The following is a 19,755-nucleotide window of genomic DNA, read 5'->3' as shown; positions in this document are numbered from 1 at the left end:
AATTCAAGATAGCTTTCTACCTCTTTTTATTTCTATTTAATTTTTTCAGGGTTTTTTTTATGAGAAAGTCTATTTCTTTTAACCACAATGATATTTTTCCATTGAGTAGCAATTGTGAGATTCTTTTTTGTTTTGTTTTCAATTGATGACTTTCATTCAAACATCGAAAGTAAAACTAGAACTAGAATATATTGTTTATATTTCCACATTGACATTTTCCATTTCAAAATAGTAGAACTTTCCATCCAAAATGTCAATAACTGATAAAAAGGCATAAAATGCATTAAATTCAGTTAGCTGATAGGAAAGAAAAGTGTTTTCTTCCCTTTGTAGCTATGCAATCCCCTAGAGATCTAGGGAGAAGTATATATTTCTAAGACATCAGTAAATTTTCAGACTGGGTAGAAATTTAAGAAACTGCATAGACCACTTGCATTTAATATTAATGTTTTTGGTGAAAAAGTGGATATAATTAGCATCTATGTTTATGTTTTTCAGCTATAATGAAAAATAAAAATAGAAAGTTCTTTTAATACAGCTTGGTAAAAATTACAGTTATCAGAGTGATGTAGATATGTTGTCCTAAAGTAACACTGCAATTTGTATATAACAACTTAAATTTAATTGCACATTATACACTGGATTACATTATACACTGGATTAGGCCGCCGTTGACACTTATATGATGATTTTATCTCTATTTCATTAAGGCAGTATCACAAAATTATTTTGCCCTTATTGAAAGTCAAATGTATTGGCATGAATGATTAAGGTGGAGCTTACATTATATTTTGATAAAATGCTACATTAATGTATGGTAGAGAATGGCTTTGAATCCATAGGCACAGAAGTCAAAAGATTTACAAATAAAAATAAGCTGAAGCTAAATTTAACATGTATATAAACTGGCAAACATAAAAATATCCCAATTTGCATTCAAGATGCAATGATAAATAAGATCTCATCTGGAGTTAAGAGAAGTATTTAATTAGCTATTGGTTTATCATTCATTATTTAAAGCCATTAATAACCAATATTAACAATACAGATGTGGTTGCTGTTTTCAAACCTGTTCTGTTTCCTTTAAGATACATATTTTGGAAAACCTCTCTTAGGCTCAAGCTGGATGAAGTGAACACTCAGCTGTAAATCAGACATCCAAAACATGAATCAGAATACAACAGCGCAGTCTTTCACAAACTTACTTAGGAGTTTATTATGAAGAATAATAACGATTAATCAGACTGCAGCTTTAAATGGAAATGAATACTGAGTTATTAAGCCACAGAAGCATGCCTTCAAAATTACTTAATAGCTACTCAATGAGAAGGATTTTCAGTGCTTTCTGAATGTAGTTCTCGTATCACAAGAAAAATAAAGTCAGATCAGTGCAATCAATCTATTAATGCTGCGGTGCTAAGTGCAGTTATCTGAGTGTAAATATTATTGGATTCAATGCAGCTTTCTTCCAAAATTAGTTGACACAGGACTGGGTGCCAATCATCAAATTATGAGTGATCAAATAATACACATGTTTATGTGAAGCAGACCTCCACTGGATTCACAAATAATTAATATCCACACCTGATTTCTTATTATACATTTGTTCCTTCTATCGCTTTTGCCATAATTTATCAGACTTGAAACCTCGTCAGATTTGTTTATGGCGTATTATATCCCTTGGTTGAGACTTGCAATATAAATTTGCCCAATTAAGCACATTGTAGGTGCTGTATTAAAATGCAGACATATGGCAGTCATCAGCCTAATTTTCTGAGCGAGCAGCATTTATTATAACTTAATATGCAGTTGTGACATTTGCAGATCCGAAATGCTAGATACATTTCAATGTCGTGTCAATGGGTCATAAAAAATACATTAGCACCATAAAAAGAATCACAAAGAAAGGTGATGAAGAAGGAACATGTTTCAGCGATGCCTGGTGGTTGGCCTCATATTAATTACGGCACGGCATACTGGAGAGGAAGTGGAAGAGCATCATTATTCAACTCATTTGCATGCGGAAAATGAGAAGTCAGAGCAACATCAGACACCAAGACTCTGCTTTCGAGGCAACTGCCAGAGCATTCAAGCACTGCTGTTGTGCGCTCTCTTTTACTTCCAATATGTCTCAGGATAAAGCTGTCAGCTCTTAAGGAATTTCCATTAAAAGTGGAAAGAGGACAGAGATGCTATTCAGCAGGTTCTGACAGGTTCTGGAGAACCGGTAGCAGAAACCGGCTGGCCCCAGAGTGTGGTGGGAATGGAGATTTTGCAGTATCCTTCCCCCAGGAGTGGGGAGGAAATGGGGATTTTGCAGTATCCTTCCCCTGGAGTGGGATGGGAATGGGAATTTTGCAGTATCCTTCCCCTGGAGTGGGATGGGAATGGGAATTTTGCAGTATCCTTCCCCTGGAGTGGGGAGGGAATGGAGATTTTGAAATATGGAATGGAGATTTTGCAGTATCCTTCCCCCAGGAGTGGGGATGGAATGGGGATTTTACAGTATCCTTCCCCTGGAGTGGGGTGGGAATGGAGATTTTGCAGTATCCTTCCCCTGGAGTGGGATGGGAATGGGAATTTTGCAGTATCCTTCCCCTGGAGTGGGGAGGGAATGGAGATTTTGAAATATGGAATGGAGATTTTGCAGTATCCTTCCCCCAGGAGTGGGGATGGAATGGGGATTTTACAGTATCCTTCCCCTGGAGTGGGGTGGGAATGGAGATTTTGCAGTATCCTTCCCCAGGAGTGGGATGGGAATGGGACTTTTGCAGTATCCTTCCCCTGGAGTGGGGAGGGAATGGAGATTTTGAAATATGGAATGGAGATTTTGCAGTATCCTTCCCCCAAGAGTGGGGATGGAATAGGGATTTTACAGTATCCTTCCCCTGGAGTGGGGAGGGAATGGAGATTTTACAGTATCCTTCCCCCAGGAGTGGGGATGGAATAGGGATTTTACAGTATCCTTCCCCTGGAGTGGGGAGGGAATGGAGATTTTGCAATATCCTTCCCCTGGGGTGGGAGAAGGGAATGCCACGGCCACCAAGCCACACCCACAGAACCAGTAGTAAAAAAAATTTGAATTCCACCACTGAAAGAGGACACTTCATTAGGAATGCGGGGAAGAGCAGACTAGGGTAAGGCATGGAAAAATCGTGATCATCCCAGTTGTGTTGGACACCTTCTTCCAGAAAAAAGGGTTTCAGAGCATCTGGAGGTGGCCTTAGCAGAATTCTACAAGTCACTCTATGACCAAAATAATGCATTTCTAGGGAAGACCAAGTCACTGCAAACTCCAATGGAAAATTGGAAATAATAAAACCGAACAAGCTTCAACTTTGGTGTAATTTTTCAAGCGTTTGGAGCTGGGTGGAAACAAATTAAAACGATTTCTGCCGAAGCCGATAATAACACTAAAACAATTTGGGACTTTTTTTTTTTTCACTCCAGAGTGGGGAAATGCAGACCATCAAGCTTTTCAAAGCTAGAAACTGTAATACTGGGAAGTGCATAGGAATCCACTTACATTTGTTTAAAATCCTTGTACATTGTTCAGACTATGTTTCTACATGTGCCCTTCTGGATACTATGCTGCGGTTCAGATGCTTTGTTCCACACCGAAACTGGTTTGATTTCACTGGATGTGAGAAGTTTGCTGATTCTTTTACTGTCCCGAACCCATTTTCTTATGGCTTCACAGCTTTATTAATTCTCCTTGATGGCTTTTCATCAAGCTGGAAAGAAAAAATAACTCTCAATTAATCTGTGTTATTATGATCTTTCTGGCAACTCTTTGCTGCCCCTAGGTTTAGAGTGTATTAAAACAACAAAAGTCTTTGAAATAACTTAGCAGATGGATTTGGATGACACAGTCAACCTTAAGTAGCAGGTGGGCTCTAATTTGGCAATACCAGGTCTCCATTCCCTGAAAAAAACTCTCCTTCAAATTATGTGCAAACAAATGCTTATCACCTACTAACAAAAATCCAATCTCTAATCTGAGAGAGGCAACTGTTTTCTACTAAGAGTAGAAGTTTTTGTTTATATTTTTTTGCTTTTACTGGATTCCTATTTTATTCTGTTTATATTTGATCTTAATTTGTAGTCTTGTTTTACATTTTATTCAATTCTCTCCTTTCTCCAATTTTAATGTCTTACCTTTTTTTAAAAAAAATATTGTTATGCTATCTTTGTTGTATTTGATCATTGTTTCTGAGATGTTTGTTAACTTTGCTGGTCATTGACTATAGTTAAATGAGTTTGAATTTGAGTGTTGGTACAGAGCTAATTATAAAAATGACAACTGGATTTACAATTGAATCCATATTACATTTCCTACTGCATTTCAATATTGGTATTGAATATTAATATTGGTATGCTCACTTTCTTACAGATAAGAAGATCTGAATATTTAGCCAGCCTGAAATGTATTTATAAATAAAATCAAAAACTGTGAGGATTTTGTATATTCCTATAATTTTGAATCATGACTAAGTTCTCTGATGTATCAGGGACATAGAATATAGCATGTTCTGTAAATCAAGGAAATAGTAATATATACCATGGCCTCCAAGCATCTTATCAAAAGTCCTCTTCAAATGAAATGTTATTTTTTCTCCTACAATGAGAACCCAGTTCATTAAGCAATTGTTTTAAAATGTCCAACAACAGTCCCATGTCATTTAGTCTCAGAATGGATTCAGACATCAAAAGACATGGCTACATTGATAATCTAAGCAGTTTCGGATAGATAGGACACCATGTTCCATCAGTAAAGCCTCACCATGAGTTACATTACAGCAAAGGATTCTATTAGTGGACTTTTATCTTTAAGAATGTTTGGTAGTTTGTACATCATTTTTAACATCAGACTTGTCTTTCATATATATATATATAGGTAGGTAGGTAGGTAGGTAGGTAGATAGGTAGGTAGGTAGGTAGGTAGGTAGGTAGGTATTTGGTTATTCGGGTTTTCTCCCGTGTAAAATTGGAAGTGTCTTGGCGACGTTTCAACAAAGTCTCATTCGTCATCTTCAGGCTGGATATATATATAGGTCTTTGGTTGTTCGGGTTTTCTCCGTGTAAAATTGGAAGTGTCTTGGCGACGTTTCAACAAAGTCTCATTCGTCATCTTCAGGGAACAACCAAAGACCTATATATATATATATATATATATATATATATATATATATATATATATATATATATATAGGTCTTTGGTTGTTCGGGTTTTCTCCGTGTAAAATTGGAAGTGCCTTGGCGACGTTTCAACAAAGTCTCATTCGTCATCTTCAGGCTTCAGCTTCGTGCTTCTGGGAGCAATGTGTGATCGCAGCTGTTTCTTCCTTTTAACTGCTAGTGGGGGTTTGAACTGATTGGGTGGGGGCTTGGCTGTGCTCTGATTGGATGGGGTTTTTCTGTGCTCTGATTGGCTGGGGGTGTGTCCTGTGTTGGTGGGGGCTTGGTTGTGCTCAGTCTAATCTGTGCTGCAGGGGGATTTGAGCTGGTGAGCTGCACTGCTGCTGTTTGGCTTCGTGTTCGTGGTCGTGCTACATCTTCGTAGTGGGTGTCAGTCTGCTGCATGTATGGATTGGAGGGGTTTGAAGTGGCTAATGTTGCAGCTGCGGTCTGGCTTCTGGTCCTTGGTCGTGCTTCCTGATCAGTGTGGGTTTGGGTGTGCTTTCTGGGTGGATGTGGTGGTGACATCCTGTGTGGACCTCGTGAGTGTGGGTCTGGTGTCATTCCTCGTGTTAGGGACACGTTTGTCAATAAGGGCAGGTTTCCAAATGGCTGGTAGGCGGGAGGTATCATCTCGTTTGTTCATGCTGTGTGGGCGTTTATCTCGATGGCTTCTCTGATTATTCTGTTGTTAAAGTGTTCAGTTTTGGCGATAGTTCTGGTCTTTTAAAGTCAATATCGTGTCCTGTGACTTTAAAGTGTTGGACCAGGAAGAAGTTGGTTCCTCTTTTGAATGAGTTCTTGTGTTCTTCAATGCGTGCACTTATTCTTCTGTTGGTTTGTCCAATGTATGTGGTGGGGCAGGCGGTGCATGGGATTTCATATACTCCTTGATTTTCTAACTCAATTTTGTCTTTGGGGTTTCTTAGGATGGTGGATATTTTTTGGTTTGTGCAGAATGCTGTCTTGATGTTATGTTTGTGGAGGATCTTGCTGATTCTGTCTGTGGTGCCTTTTATATATGGGAGGAGGGCTGTGCCATTTTCTTGCTCTCTGTCTTGGGTTTTAGTGGGGGGTTCTTTTTGGATTAGTTTGGTAATCTTATTTCTCTGGAATCCATTGGATGTTAGTACGTTTGTGAGAGTGTGTAGTTCGGTTTTTAGGTGTTGTTCGTCAGCTAAGCATTTTGTTCTAGAGATGAGTGTCTTGGCTACGGAGTTGATCTGTGCTGGGTGGTGGTGTGAGAGTGCATGCAGATAGCGGTTTGTGTGTGTTTTCTTCTGGTAGATGGTGTGTCCTAGGGAGCCATTGGGTTTCTTGTAGACTAAGACATCTAGGAAGGGAAGTTGGTTGTTAACTTCTGTTTCCATGGTGAACTGTATTTTGGGGTGTAGGCTATTGAGGTGTGTGAGGAAGTTTTCAAGTTTTTCTTTCCGTGTGGCCAGATTATGAAGGTGTCGCCTACGTATCTGAGCCAGAGTTTGGGTTTGTGATCAGATTTTTCTAGTGCTTGGGTTTCAAAGTGTTCCATGTAGAGGTTGGCAATGACAGGTGAGAGGGGTGATCCCATGGGTGCGCCTTCTATTTGTTTGTATTTTTGTCCGTTATAGATGAAGTATGTGTTGGATAGGCAGTGGTTGGTCAGATCTAGTATGTGCTTGGGGGGGTTATATTTGTTTTGGATAGCTGTCAAGGCTTCTTTGATTGGCACTTGGGTGAAGAGGATATGACATCAAAGCTCACGAGTAGGTCGCTGGGCTGTAAGTTTTGTTTCTTTATGATCTCTATGAACTGGAATGAGTTTTTACATGTGAGGCGATGGATTCTGCATAGGGCTGTAGTTGTTTGGCAGAAATTTGGCTAGGTTTTGTAGAGGTGAGCCTATGGAGCTGACTATGGGTCTGAGTGGGGTTCCTTCTTTGTGTATCTTGGGAGGCCAGAGCTTAGGGCATCTGGATGATTTCTCTGGGAATGATTCTTTGTTGGATTTCTTCGCTGATGGGGAGGCTTTTATTTTGGATCTAGTGGTTTTTCTAGGTAGGTGGTGGGGTCTGTTTTAGGGCTTGTATGCAGGGTCTTGGAGTAGGTTGGTTAATTTGGTTTGGTAGTCAGATGTGTTCATAACCACCGTGGCGTTGCCCTTGTCTGCTGGTAGGATTATTATGCTGGTATCTTTTTCAGGTTAAGTAGTGCTGTCTGTTCCTCTTGGGTAAGTTGCTTTTGGGTGGCTTGCTGCTGCAGAGGATGTTGGTGATTTCGAGTCTGATTTTGTTAGCCATCGGGTTGATTTTGGTCAGGCTGGTTTCAACTCCGCATATAATGGTCTCAGTGGGGATGTATTTGGGAGTGACTGCAAAGTTGAACTTTGGAAAGGACATCGGTTTCAGCTTTGGTGAGGATCCTATCTGAGATGTTATGCACTGTTTGTTTCATGTGTTGCTGTGAGGGTGGAGGGGTTTGTTTCTGGCGTCTTGTAGTCTTCGGAGTTTGTTGGTGTGCGTGTCTGTCTTGAGGGTGGTCTGTGTTTCGCCTCCAGACGGCAAGTTGTTTTGGATTTGTCCCAAAGTGCCGGGTGCATCTTGTTGCTGAGTTTGAGGTGAAGTGTGAGGAGATCTTTGTTGATTTGATCTAGGAGGAATCTTTTGTGTGAAGTTCATTTCTGATTAAGGCCAATTCTGTTCTTTTAGGATGCGTTTGGTGGCTGCAGAGTTGGAGTGGAATTTCAATTGGAAGCATTTGGGGATTAAATTTTCATCGGCAGTTTCGTAGGAATGCGAGGTCACATAAAATGGAAGCTCTTGGACTTCTAGTTTTCATAGGTCATGGTCAGATCATTCTCTCCTTTGTCTGGACTTTCGGACCGCCACCCAACACCATAGGGAGATGGGACCAATACGTTGGTTCCGTCCCAGCCGCCTGATGGACCCGGAGAGGTTCCTGACGGAGCTTGGGCCGTTCCCTGAGGATCTGGCCCATGGCACAGTGGATGAACTAGTCGCGGCCTGGGAACTGGCCGTGGCTGGCGCTCTAGACCGTGTCGTGCCTTTGCGGCCTCTAACCCGGCGCAGGTCTCAACCAGCTCCTTGGTTCTCCAAGGAGCTGAGGGAGATGAAACGCCGGAGAAGACGCCTAGAGAGTGCCTGGAGATCCAGCCATTCAGGAGCTGACCGGACACTAGTTAGGTCATATAGTAGGACCTACCTAGTGGCATTGAGGGAAGGGAAGCATTTATACGTCTCCTCCCTCATTGTGTCGGCAGATAACCGCCCGGCCGCCCTGTTTCGAGTGACCCGCTCTCTCCTTCAACAGGAGGAGCGGGAAGACTCCTTACAAGGGCGAGCCGAGGAGTTTAGTGGTTATCTATACAATAAAATCGTTCAGCTTCGGGATGGGTTGGATCAAGATTGGGTAGATCCAGGGGAGAGGTCGGAGACTCATCTTGTTGAGACTGTTTGGGATGAATTTGACCCTGTGACTCCTGAGGACATGGACAGGTTGTTGGGGAGGTTGAATGTCACGACATGTTTACTGGACCCATGCCCCTCCTGGTTGGTGCTGGCCACGCAGGAGGTGACACGAGGCTGGCTCTGGGGGATTACTAATGCTTCTTTGTTGGAAGGGGTTTTTCCTGCTGCCTTGAAAGAGGCGGTGGTGAGACCCCTCCTCAAGAAGCCTTCCCTGGACCCAGCTGTTTTAGGTAATTACCGTCCGGTCTCCAACCTTCGCTTTGCGGCGAAGGTTGTAGAGAGTGTGGTGTCACGTCAACTACCCCAGTACCTGATGAAACTGTCTATCTAGACCCGTTCCAGTCCGGCTTCTGGCCCGGGTACAGTACGGAGACAGCTTTGGTCGCGTTGGTGGATGATCTCTGGAGGGCCAGGGACAGGGGTTATTCCTCAGCCCTGGTCCTATTAGACCTCTCAGCAGCTTTTGATACCATCGACCATGGTATCCTGCTGCACCGGTTGGGGAGTTTGGGAGTGGGAGGCACCGTTTATCGGTGGTTCTCCTCCTATCTCTCTGACCAGTCGCAGACGGTGTTGGCAGGGGGGCAGAGATCGACCGCGAGGCGCCTCATGTGTGGGGTGCCGCAGGGATCGATTCTCTCGCCTCTCCTGTTCAACATCTATATGAAGCCACTGGGTGAGATCATCAGTGGTTTTGGGGTGAGATATCAACTGTACGCTGACGATACGCAGCTATACTTTTCCACCCCAACGAAGCGGTCGAAGTGCTGTCCTGATGTCTGGAAGCCGTTTGGGTCTGGATGGGGAGAAACAGGCTCAAGCTCAATCCCTCCAAGACGGAGTGGCTGTGGATGCCGGCACCCCGGTACAGTCAGCAGCTGACTGTTGGGGGCGAGTCACTGGCCCCGATGGAAAGGGTGCACAACTTGGGCGTTCTCCTGTATGGGCGGTTGTCTTTTGAAGATCACTTGACGACCGTCTCCAGGAGAGTTTTTTATCAGGTTCGCCTGATTCACCAGTTGCGCCCCTTCTTTGACTGGGATGCCCTATGCACGGTCACTCATGCTCTGGTTACCTCTCGCTTGGATTACTGCAATGCTCTCTACATGGGGCTCCCCTTGCAGAGCACCCGGAGGCTCCAGTTAGTTCAGAATGCAGTTGCGCGGGTGATAGAGGGAGCCGGTCGTGGCTCCCATGTAACACCACTCCTGCGCAGACTGCACTGGCTACCTGTGGTCTTTCGGGTGCACTTCAAGGTTTTGGTTACTACCTTCAAAGCGCTCCATGGCTTAGGACCGGGTTCTTACGGGACCGCCTACTGCTACTGATTGCCTCCCACTGACCCGTGCGCTCTCACAGAGAGGGACTCCTCAGGATGCTGTCCGCCAAACAATGTCGGCTGGCAGCCCCCAGGGGAAGGGCCTTCTCTGTGGGGGCTCCCACCCTCTGGAATGAACTTCCCCCAGGACTCCGTCAACTTCCCGACCTTTGGACCTTTTGCCGTGAGTTGAAGACTTACCTATTTATTCGGGCAGGACTGGCATAGAAATTTTTAGCAGTTTTTAATATTTTGTTGTAAATTATTTGGGGTTTTATGGTTTTAAATAGTTTTAATTTGGCCTGATATGTAATAAGATTTTTAATAATTGTTTTTATTATGTATATTATTGTTTTTATTTTGGCTGTGAACCGCCCTGAGTCCTTTGGGAGAAGGGCGGTATAAAAATCTAAATAAACTAAACTAAACTAATCCGAAAGGATTCAAGCACTGTTTGTATCAATAAGCACAATACTGAAAGCACAGACCTATGAGCATGAACCCAAGATTACTTGATTACCTGATTAGGATTGCGTTAAAAAAAAATAGTTTCTTATGAAATTGATGGTATAATTTCTGAGCATCCCAGATTATTTTTAAAAGCTTGCCAATACAATCAGAAATAGATTTAATACAACTTTCCAAAGATGTAATACTTCAAAGGATAACTGTTAACGTTCCATAGCTGGAAAATTGGCTGGTTGGGGAGAAGGATAGATAGAGTTCTATCTGACTTTCTACTTTTCACAAGTAGTTCTTGACAAAAGGAAAATGTTGAGATTTAGAATTCGCCAGCTGTGGCCTAAAGTAGAATGATCCCAGCAAGACTGATCTGTCCAAACGCACAGCTTGGCTAAAGAATTAGATGTTTCAGTGTAGCCATTTGCTACTATTCACAAGGGCCAAGTCCTTCCGTCAAAGCGATTTTCCATTTAGGAACCATCATGGCTTCCTGCATGTGTCTGACATTGTCAGTATATACACAAGTATCCAAGCAAACAAACTGCTTCTTCCCATAATGACACCTCTGGTGGCACCGATTGGCTTGAGTAAGGCATTCAGACAAAGTGCTTCCCAAAGTTGCCACAAAGCATCTCTTCAACTCATGAAACCACCATATCTTTTACAAGCCCCTGTGGGTGTTTTGAAAGCTTTTTCCCATCCATCTCGTAGCCAAAATGGGTGGCTGTATAGAAGCCAGAATGAACCTTTAGAAAGAGCAACCACCTGAGCCTTTAGAAACACATGGCTTCTTTAAATGGTTTGAAGGGAGATTTATTTTATTTATGCCTCTACCTTTCATAGAAATGTGTTGTGATCTAGGCAGGGTCTCAGTTTTGGCACTTTAAGCCTGGTGGATTCAACTCCAAGAATTCCCCAGCCAGCGAAGATGGCTGGGGAATTCTGGGAGTTGAAGTCCCCCAGGCTTAAAGTTGCCAAGGTTGGAGATCCCTGATCTAAGGCACAACATATGATCTCACACATATCAAGGTGCTCCAATTCAAGGTGCACAGTATTTAAATCGGTTATTAGGCAGAAGAAAAAAATCACAGGCGCACTTGTATCATCCTTGGTAGTAAGAATCCAAAAGTAGAATTAATAATTGCCATGTTAGGACCCGTAGTATATGTCTTGCTGATGGCCACACTAATGGTAGAGCTAACGCTCCTCTTTCTTAAAATACCTTTTCAGGAAAACAGCCAATGCTTTTCACTTTGCCGTTGTGTTCCTTAACCAGTTGTCTTATGTTGACTATGCTTTTCTCTTTCCTTCCCACTCCAACTTACAGCAAACGTATGTGACAATGAACTTCAAATTTGTCAGAATGGAGGACGTACCACAACAATACGTCGCTGCCAGTGCCCGGAAGGCTATACTGGTGTACTGTGTGAGAAGCGGAGTTGTGATGTGGATCCAGATGGCTGCAGCGAAAGTTCAGGGCAAGGGGCAATATCAATACAAACCCTGCTACTTCTACTACCACCAATTGCTCCATTGGGATTAAGTGGGCTTTTTATATTTTAAGCTGCGTAGCTCGGGAGACATCGGCTTCAGACTGCTTTGAGAGGAAGGTGTCCAGAAAAGAAAGAAAAAGAACCAGATGCAAATACGAATTTTCAAAATAAGGGGGGAAATTATACAATTTTCACACATATATAGACTAAAGAAAAGGCCTGACTGAACTAAGCCATATGTATACCTTGTGGACAACTGAACCTACCAAGACTTCTTGGCCCAAGCTAAATTGAGCCAGCTGCCAATCCTATTCCACCTCCCCAACCCGACAGCTGCAGGCACTTACACAGGTTCAAAAAGGCTTGGGTAGCCACCCCCGGATGGAAATCCAAGAAAAGAAACAACAACAACAACAACAAACCACAAAGAAAACTTGCTCTTTCAAACTGGTGCGCCACCGTACCTCTTCCCAGTGTGTGGACCAACCAAATAGAAGCATTCTTTGCTGTCAGTGCATTGTGGGTATAAGCACAATACTGAAAGCACAGACCTATGAGCATGAACCCAAGATTACTTGATTACCTGATTAGGATTGCGTTAAAAAATAGTTTCTTATGAAATTGATGGTATAATTTCTGAGCATCCCAGATTATTTTTAAAAGCTTGCCAATACAATCAGAAATAGATTTAATACAACTTTCCAAAGATGTAATACTTCAAAGGATAACTGTTAACGTTCCATAGCTGGAAAATTGGCTGGTTGGGGAGAAGGATAGATAGAGTTCTATCTGACTTTCTACTTTTCACAAGTAGTTCTTGACAAAAGGAAAATGTTGAGATTTAGAATTCGCCAGCTGTGGCCTAAAGTAGAATGATCCCAGCAAGACTGATCTGTCCAAACAATGTCGGCTGGCAGCCCCAGGGAAGGGCCTTCTGTGGGGCTCCCACCTCTGGAATGAACTTCCCCCAGGACTCCGTCAACTTCCCGACCTTTGGACCTTTTGCCGTGAGTTGAAGACTTACCTATTTATTCGGGCAGGACTGGCATAGAAATTTTTAGCAGTTTTTAATATTTTGTTGTAAATTATTTGGGGTTTTATGGTTTTAAATAATTTTAATTTGGCCTGATATGTAATAAGATTTTTAATAATTGTTTTTATTTTGGCTGTGAACCGCCCTGAGTCCTTTGGGAGAAGGGCGGTATAAAATCTAAATAAACTAAACTAAACTAAACTAAACTAAACTAATCCGAAAGGATTCAAGCACTGTTTGTATCAATAAGCACAATACTGAAAGCACAGACCTATGAGCATGAACCCAAGATTACTTGATTACCTGATTAGGATTGCGTTAAAAAAAAATAGTTTCTTATGAAATTGATGGTATAATTTCTGAGCATCCCAGATTATTTTTAAAAGCTTGCCAATACAATCAGAAATAGATTTAATACAACTTTCCAAAGATGTAATACTTCAAAGGATAACTGTTAACGTTCCATAGCTGGAAAATTGGCTGGTTGGGGAGAAGGATAGATAGAGTTCTATCTGACTTTCTACTTTTCACAAGTAGTTCTTGACAAAAGGAAAATGTTGAGATTTAGAATTCGCCAGCTGTGGCCTAAAGTAGAATGATCCCAGCAAGACTGATCTGTCCAAACGCACAGCTTGGCTAAAGAATTAGATGTTTCAGTGTAGCCATTTGCTACTATTCACAAGGGCCAAGTCCTTCCGTCAAAGCGATTTTCCATTTAGGAACCATCATGGCTTCCTGCATGTGTCTGACATTGTCAGTATATACACAAGTATCCAAGCAAACAAACTGCTTCTTCCCATAATGACACCTCTGGTGGCACCGATTGGCTTGAGTAAGGCATTCAGACAAAGTGCTTCCCAAAGTTGCCACAAAGCATCTCTCTTCAACTCATGAAAACCACCATATCTTTTACAAGCCCCCTGTGGGTGTTTTGAAAGCTTTTTCCCATCCATCTCGTGTGCCAAAATGGGTGGCTGTATAGAAGCCAGAATGAACCTTTAGAAAGAGCAACCACCTGAGCCTTTAGAAACACATGGCTTCTTTAAATGGTTTGAAGGGAGATTTATTTTATTTATTCCTCTACCTTTCATAGAAATGTGTTGTGATCTAGGCAGGGGTCTCCAGCCTTGGCAACTTTAAGCCTGGTGGACTTCAACTCCAAGAATTCCCCAGCCAGCGAAGATGGCTGGGGAATTCTGGGAGTTGAAGTCCCCCAGGCTTAAAGTTGCCAAGGTTGGAGATCCCTGATCTAAGGCACAACATATGATCTCACACATATCAAGGTGCTCCAATTCAAGGTGCACAGTATTTAAATCGGTTATTAGGCAGAAGAAAAAAATCACAGGCGCACTTGTATCATCCTTGGTAGTAAGAATCCAAAAGTAGAATTAATAATTGCCATGTTAGGACCCGTAGTATATGTCTTGCTGATGGCCACACTAATGGTAGAGCTAACGCTCCTCTTTCTTAAAATACCTTTTCAGGAAAACAGCCAATGCTTTTCACTTTGCCGTTGTGTTCCTTAACCAGTTGTCTTATGTTGACTATGCTTTTCTCTTTCCTTCCCACTCCAACTTACAGCAAACGTATGTGACAATGAACTTCAAATTTGTCAGAATGGAGGGACGTGCCACAACAATATACGCTGCCAGTGCCCGGAAGGCTATACTGGTGTACTGTGTGAGAAGCGGAGTTGTGATGTGGATCCAGATGGCTGCAGCGAAAGTTCAGGGCAAGGGGCAATATCAATACAAACCCTGCTACTTCTACTACCACCAATTGCTCCATTGGGATTAAGTGGGCTTTTTATATTTTAAGCTGCGTAGCTCGGGAGACATCGGCTTCAGACTGCTTTGAGAGGAAGGTGTCCAGAAAAGAAAGAAAAAGAACCAGATGCAAATACGAATTTTCAAAATAAGGGGGGAAATTATACAATTTTCACACATATATAGACTAAAGAAAAGGCCTGACTGAACTAAGCCATATGTATACCTTGTGGACAACTGAACCAACCAAGACTGTTACTTCTTGGCTCAAGCTTAAATGAGGCAGCTGCCAATACTATTACAACTACTCAACACGACAGCTGCAGGCACTTACACAGGTTCAAAAAGGCTTGGGTAGCCACCCCCGGATGGAAATCCAAGAAAAGAAACAACAACAACAACAACAAACCACAAAGAAAACTTGCTCTTTCAAACTGGTGCGCCACCGTACCTCTTCCCAGTGTGTGGACCAACCAAATAGAAGCATTCTTTGCTGTCAGTGCATTGTGGGTATAAGGAAATCTGTTTCAAAGCTGCCATATTGGCCTGCTTCAGCCCCTTAATCCCCCTTTCCAACTGTGCTTTAGTGAACGTTGCTCTGTAACCTTTGTTGGTTGAACGATCTCTTTGTCTGATGTTAGTAATGCACATGTGTACCAGCCCCAACTCAATAAATCTCAAGCCGGTCATATCCTTGTATATCTTAGAAGCACTGTGCCCTGTCGACACAGTGCTCCCCTATTGTACAAGAGTGGCAGTAGGACAAAAAGAAAGTATATTTATCCTTTTGTAATCAAATGAAGTTATTTTTCTTGACTAACGTAAAGCGTAGATTTTTTGTATTATTGCCAATTTGTGTTAACAATTGAGTAATGTACTTTAATCCTAATCAGATGGGGGGAGGGGAAGAGATGATTTTTAGTTCGTTCTTTTCTTTTTCCTTTTTTTTAAAAATTCATTTAATTGTGCAGAGATTTCTCTGTATGGGCAACGTGCTGGCATCAAAGAATATCAGTTTACATATTATAGCAAGTGTAATAAGATACCACCAAAGGACATTCTAAATGTTTTCTTGTTGCTTTAACACTGGAAGATTTAAGAGAATAAAAATTCCTGCATAAACTATTTCCAGGGATTAGTACTGCAGTTTCTTGATATTATTTTACCAGGTAGAAGACAAAGAAGTTCCAGTCCAGACTTGTGCAAGCACAGCAAAAAGTTAAAACTCAAATCTCCATGCTGTCTACAGAGATTAATTAAGAGTGACAACAACATGAGATCAATTGTTGAGGTCAGCAGACACTGGATAAGCTCCAATCAATTCAAGTTAGACTGCAGTCCTAACTGAGAAGTAAAACCCACAGCATTTAACAGGATGTTACAGTATTCTGAAAAATGTATTATCAAAATATTTATTATTAAAATTTCAGTTTAACTCATCTATTCATTTTAACGCCTATGAGCAGAAGTCAAACATTGTGCAAGTAAGTTTCCATTTGCATAACAATATTTCTAGCTTTCTTCTTTCTGCAGCTTCCCACATTTTCTAAAACTCTTACCTTTTTAGAGCAAAACATGAATTCCTTTTCATCAAGGCCAGGATTTAACACAGTATTATCATGAGAGATAAGTCAGATGTTTATGTTGAAGCTTTCCCACAAAATTCCAAATTCAGCATTACCATTTAATGCAGAGGTGGGTTTCAGCAGGTTCTGACCAGTTCTGGAGAACCAGTAGCGGAAATTTTGAGTAGTTCGGAGAACTCGTAGTAAAAATTCTGACTGGCCCCGCCCCCATCTATTCTCTGCCTCCCAAGTCCGAGATGATCAGGAGGAAATGGGGATATCCATATATCCTGTTTTTTAAGGGTTCAACTAGAGCACCAAATGTTAACTGCAACTGTTTCAGGTATAAGAACCTGTTGGTTTTAACCAAACTTTGCACCTTCAACTGAAATAACTGTTAGGATAATTGATACAACATAAATAATGTTTAAAAAAAAACCTTCAAATAACATTTAAAAGAACTTAAAAGGCTTAACTATCCAAGATCATAAAAAGTGTTTTGCCTAATTGGGAGGGTGGGGGGAGAAGGTTGACAGTGCTGTGTAGTGTGCCACAAGACAGAAGGTTTTCTATTTGCCATTTTATTTGAAACAACAGACTGAGCCCATGCAATTAATTTGGGTGAATGGAAGTGGGAATAACTGTTTCTGTGGGTAAGAAACAATTACATGTTGATTAGTGCTCAATCTTTTTTCATCATGTGGGCAAATATTGAGGACATTTCTGCACAAAACTCTGATTTGATGATATCAACCAGGTTGGAAATTTGTTTCCACCTGTGGTGCAGTTGAAACCAAGCAAGCTTATATTTCTTTCTGCAGCACATTGATACATTTTGTCACAGGAAACCATTCCAGCCTCACTCTGCTTGCTGACTATGGTTTCCCCTTTAAAGGGAATCCTGGCTGGACAGTTTGCATCTCTCCCTTAGTAGTCCAAGATACAGAGTGGGAATAAACTTTATAAGACTATCAGTTTCCCCCTGGAATTGCAGTTACCCTTCCAACAAAGAACCAGGCTCCTTGAGTTTTTTTTCCCCTTTTGTGTAGAATTAGGGTAGAGAAAAGGAATTTTCTAACTATAGAACTATGTCTGCTTATAGTGAGACAGAGATTGATCAACGAACAGTCCAAGGTCCTTGTGTTCCATGTTTCTGAGCTAACAGAAGTAAAATCCCAGCTCGTTCTCCAATTTCTTTCTAAGAATCAGTAATGGAAGTTATCAGTGACATCAGCTGGATAGTCAAAAGAGTCAAGATGGCAGTTAGAGCATCACCAGCTCAATCAAAGCCTTTCCTCCTTTTGTACATGCGTCAATGTCACACACAGTTTAAAGGGCAGGACCCCAGTTGCAAGGCCATGATTGCGCTCTTCCCTTATCTGATCCGTTCCTGCAGATTTCCTTGGAAATAGTGTCGCAGAAGCATATGGGTAATACCAGAACTCTATTTTTTTTTTTACAAAGTTATTTCAAAGCTCTAGATCAGGGGTGTCAAGCTCAAGGCCCACGGACCGGATCCACCCTGTGGGGTGCTTAAATCTGGCCTGTGGGACCACCCTGAAAACAGCAAAGGACCGGCCCGCGGTGCCCTTCTGAGCTCCGTTTTTCCTGGCAGTTGCAATAGTTGCAGGAGGAAAAAAGAGCTTGCAAGGGTCACAGGCGGCCCTCCCAAGCTCCATTTTCACTGGAAAGGATTGCAGGAGGCCATCACAACCAAAAACGGAGCTCAGGAGCCTGCTGGCAGAGTGCTTGGGGGCCACCCCATGCACCCCGACACGAGTGACATCCAGCTGGCCACACTCACTCTGGCCATGCCCCCTGGACCCCAAACACAACCCTGATGTGGCCCCCAATGACATCGAGTTTGACACCCCTGCGCTAAAGAAAAGACAAATTTTTTTTGCAGCTCATGATAATATCTGCTGTTAAAATTCCACCATAGACAATTTATTTATTATATATGTGCTGGAAATATATACATACTGTATGTACATAAAACAGATACAGGTTAGAGTGAAAAAAAAATGTATGCTATGGTTACATTAATTCAGCTCAACAGAACTTTTGTAAGCAACTTATTGCTTATTCTTTTGCACGTGTGCTCAAACAATAGGGTTCCAATACAAGGAAGATTTGCTTCTGCTTTACCTAAGAAGAATGTATTGTACCTACCTAATGGTCTCAAATACAGGATGCTTAGGCCACATTCTCTGAGAATCCATGAAGATTCTGCTTCTTCCCTCTTGTCTCGAAAGTAAGAAATGAATTGTGGGAATGACGTGGAAGAGAGAAGGCAGTTTGTACTACATTGCAGCTAAAGCATCTCTTCAGGGATTGAGATCAACAATTGGTATGTTTTTGAGGGAAACAGGAAAGAAAGTGCAAGAATTAAAAATTCTAGGTTCATGTGAAAGGGTTTTATTGGGTGTACTAAAATAAGCACACTAAATCTCACTAAGTAATGTGAGAGTGAGCTGGATCATATAAAAAACATTTAAGCTGAATGCCATTGGAATATGTTCAAGGGTTTCTGCAGAGGAATAATTGAAATAATGGAAGAGAAACAATGGGTACCACTAGGATATCTTTGTGTCAATTACAGAAAACAATAACAGAATTGGAAGGGACCTTGGAAATCTTCTAGTCCTCCTGCTTAGGAGGGCTTATAACATTCTGGACAAATGACTGTCCAATATTTTCTTAAAAACCTGTGTTGGAGCACCCACAAGATCTGGAGGCAAACTGTTCCTATGATTAATTATTCTATCAGGAAATTTCTCCTTAATTCCAGGATGGATCTCCCATTTATAATCTTCCACCCATTATGTTCTGCCCTTAGGTGCTTTGGAGAATATTGGAAGAAAGGTATCATTTGTTGAGTGCTGCTTCTGTTATAAAATAGATATCGATAAAATAGATATAAAAATGGTAGTCTGGACCAAGGGTCTCCAACCTTGGTCACTTTAAGACTTGTGGACTTCAACTCCCAGTTCTGGGAGTTGAAGTCCACAAGTCTTAAAGTGACCAAGGTTGGAGACCCCTGGTCTGGACAAAATCAGTCGCTAACCCTAACCCTAGTAAAGGTAAAGGTTCCACTCACATATACGTGCTAGTCGTTGCCGACTCTAGGGGGCGGTGCTCATCTCCGTTTCAAAGCCGAAGAGCCAGCGCTGTCCGAAGACGTCTCTGTGGTCATGTGGCCGGCATGACTCAATGCCAAAGGCGCACGGAACGCTGTTACCTTCCCACCAAAGGTGGTCCCTATTTTTTCTACTTGCATTTTTTACGTGTTTTCAAAACTGCTAGGTTGGCAGAAGCTGGGACAAGTAACGGGAGCTCACCCCGTTACACGGCAGCACTAGGGATTCGAACCGCCACCTTTCGATCGACAACTCAATGTCCTAGCCCCTGAGCCACCGCGTCCCTGTTAACCCTAACCCTAAAATCTCGCAGAGCTGAACCATTCCTAGGAG

At 42.0% G+C, this 19,755-nt stretch overlaps 1 protein-coding gene across 4 annotated transcripts in view; it reads left to right on the top strand.

The window, feature by feature from the left end:
• The window catches only part of NTNG1 (netrin G1), a 317,715-nt gene extending 301,590 nt beyond the window's left edge, over nt 1-16,125 (top strand). For 3 of the 4 annotated variants that reach the window (XM_058179237.1, XM_058179235.1, XM_058179236.1), the window contains one exon: nt 14,533-16,113. In XM_058179237.1, coding sequence (XP_058035220.1) covers nt 14,533-14,768 — 236 coding nt within the window. In that variant the 3' untranslated portion in view covers nt 14,769-16,113. Of the gene's footprint in view, nt 1-14,532 lie in introns of all 4 variants that reach the window. The other variant, XM_058179238.1, reaches the window with a different exon arrangement.
• Nucleotides 16,126-19,755: the final 3,630 nt, after the last annotated feature.

This window comes from Ahaetulla prasina, chromosome 3 (genome assembly GCF_028640845.1).
Source record: "Ahaetulla prasina isolate Xishuangbanna chromosome 3, ASM2864084v1, whole genome shotgun sequence".
Classification (NCBI taxonomy): Eukaryota; Metazoa; Chordata; class Lepidosauria; order Squamata; family Colubridae; genus Ahaetulla; species Ahaetulla prasina.
Note: the sequence above shows the minus strand (reverse complement) of the source record. Positions and strands in the feature narration are given on the sequence as shown.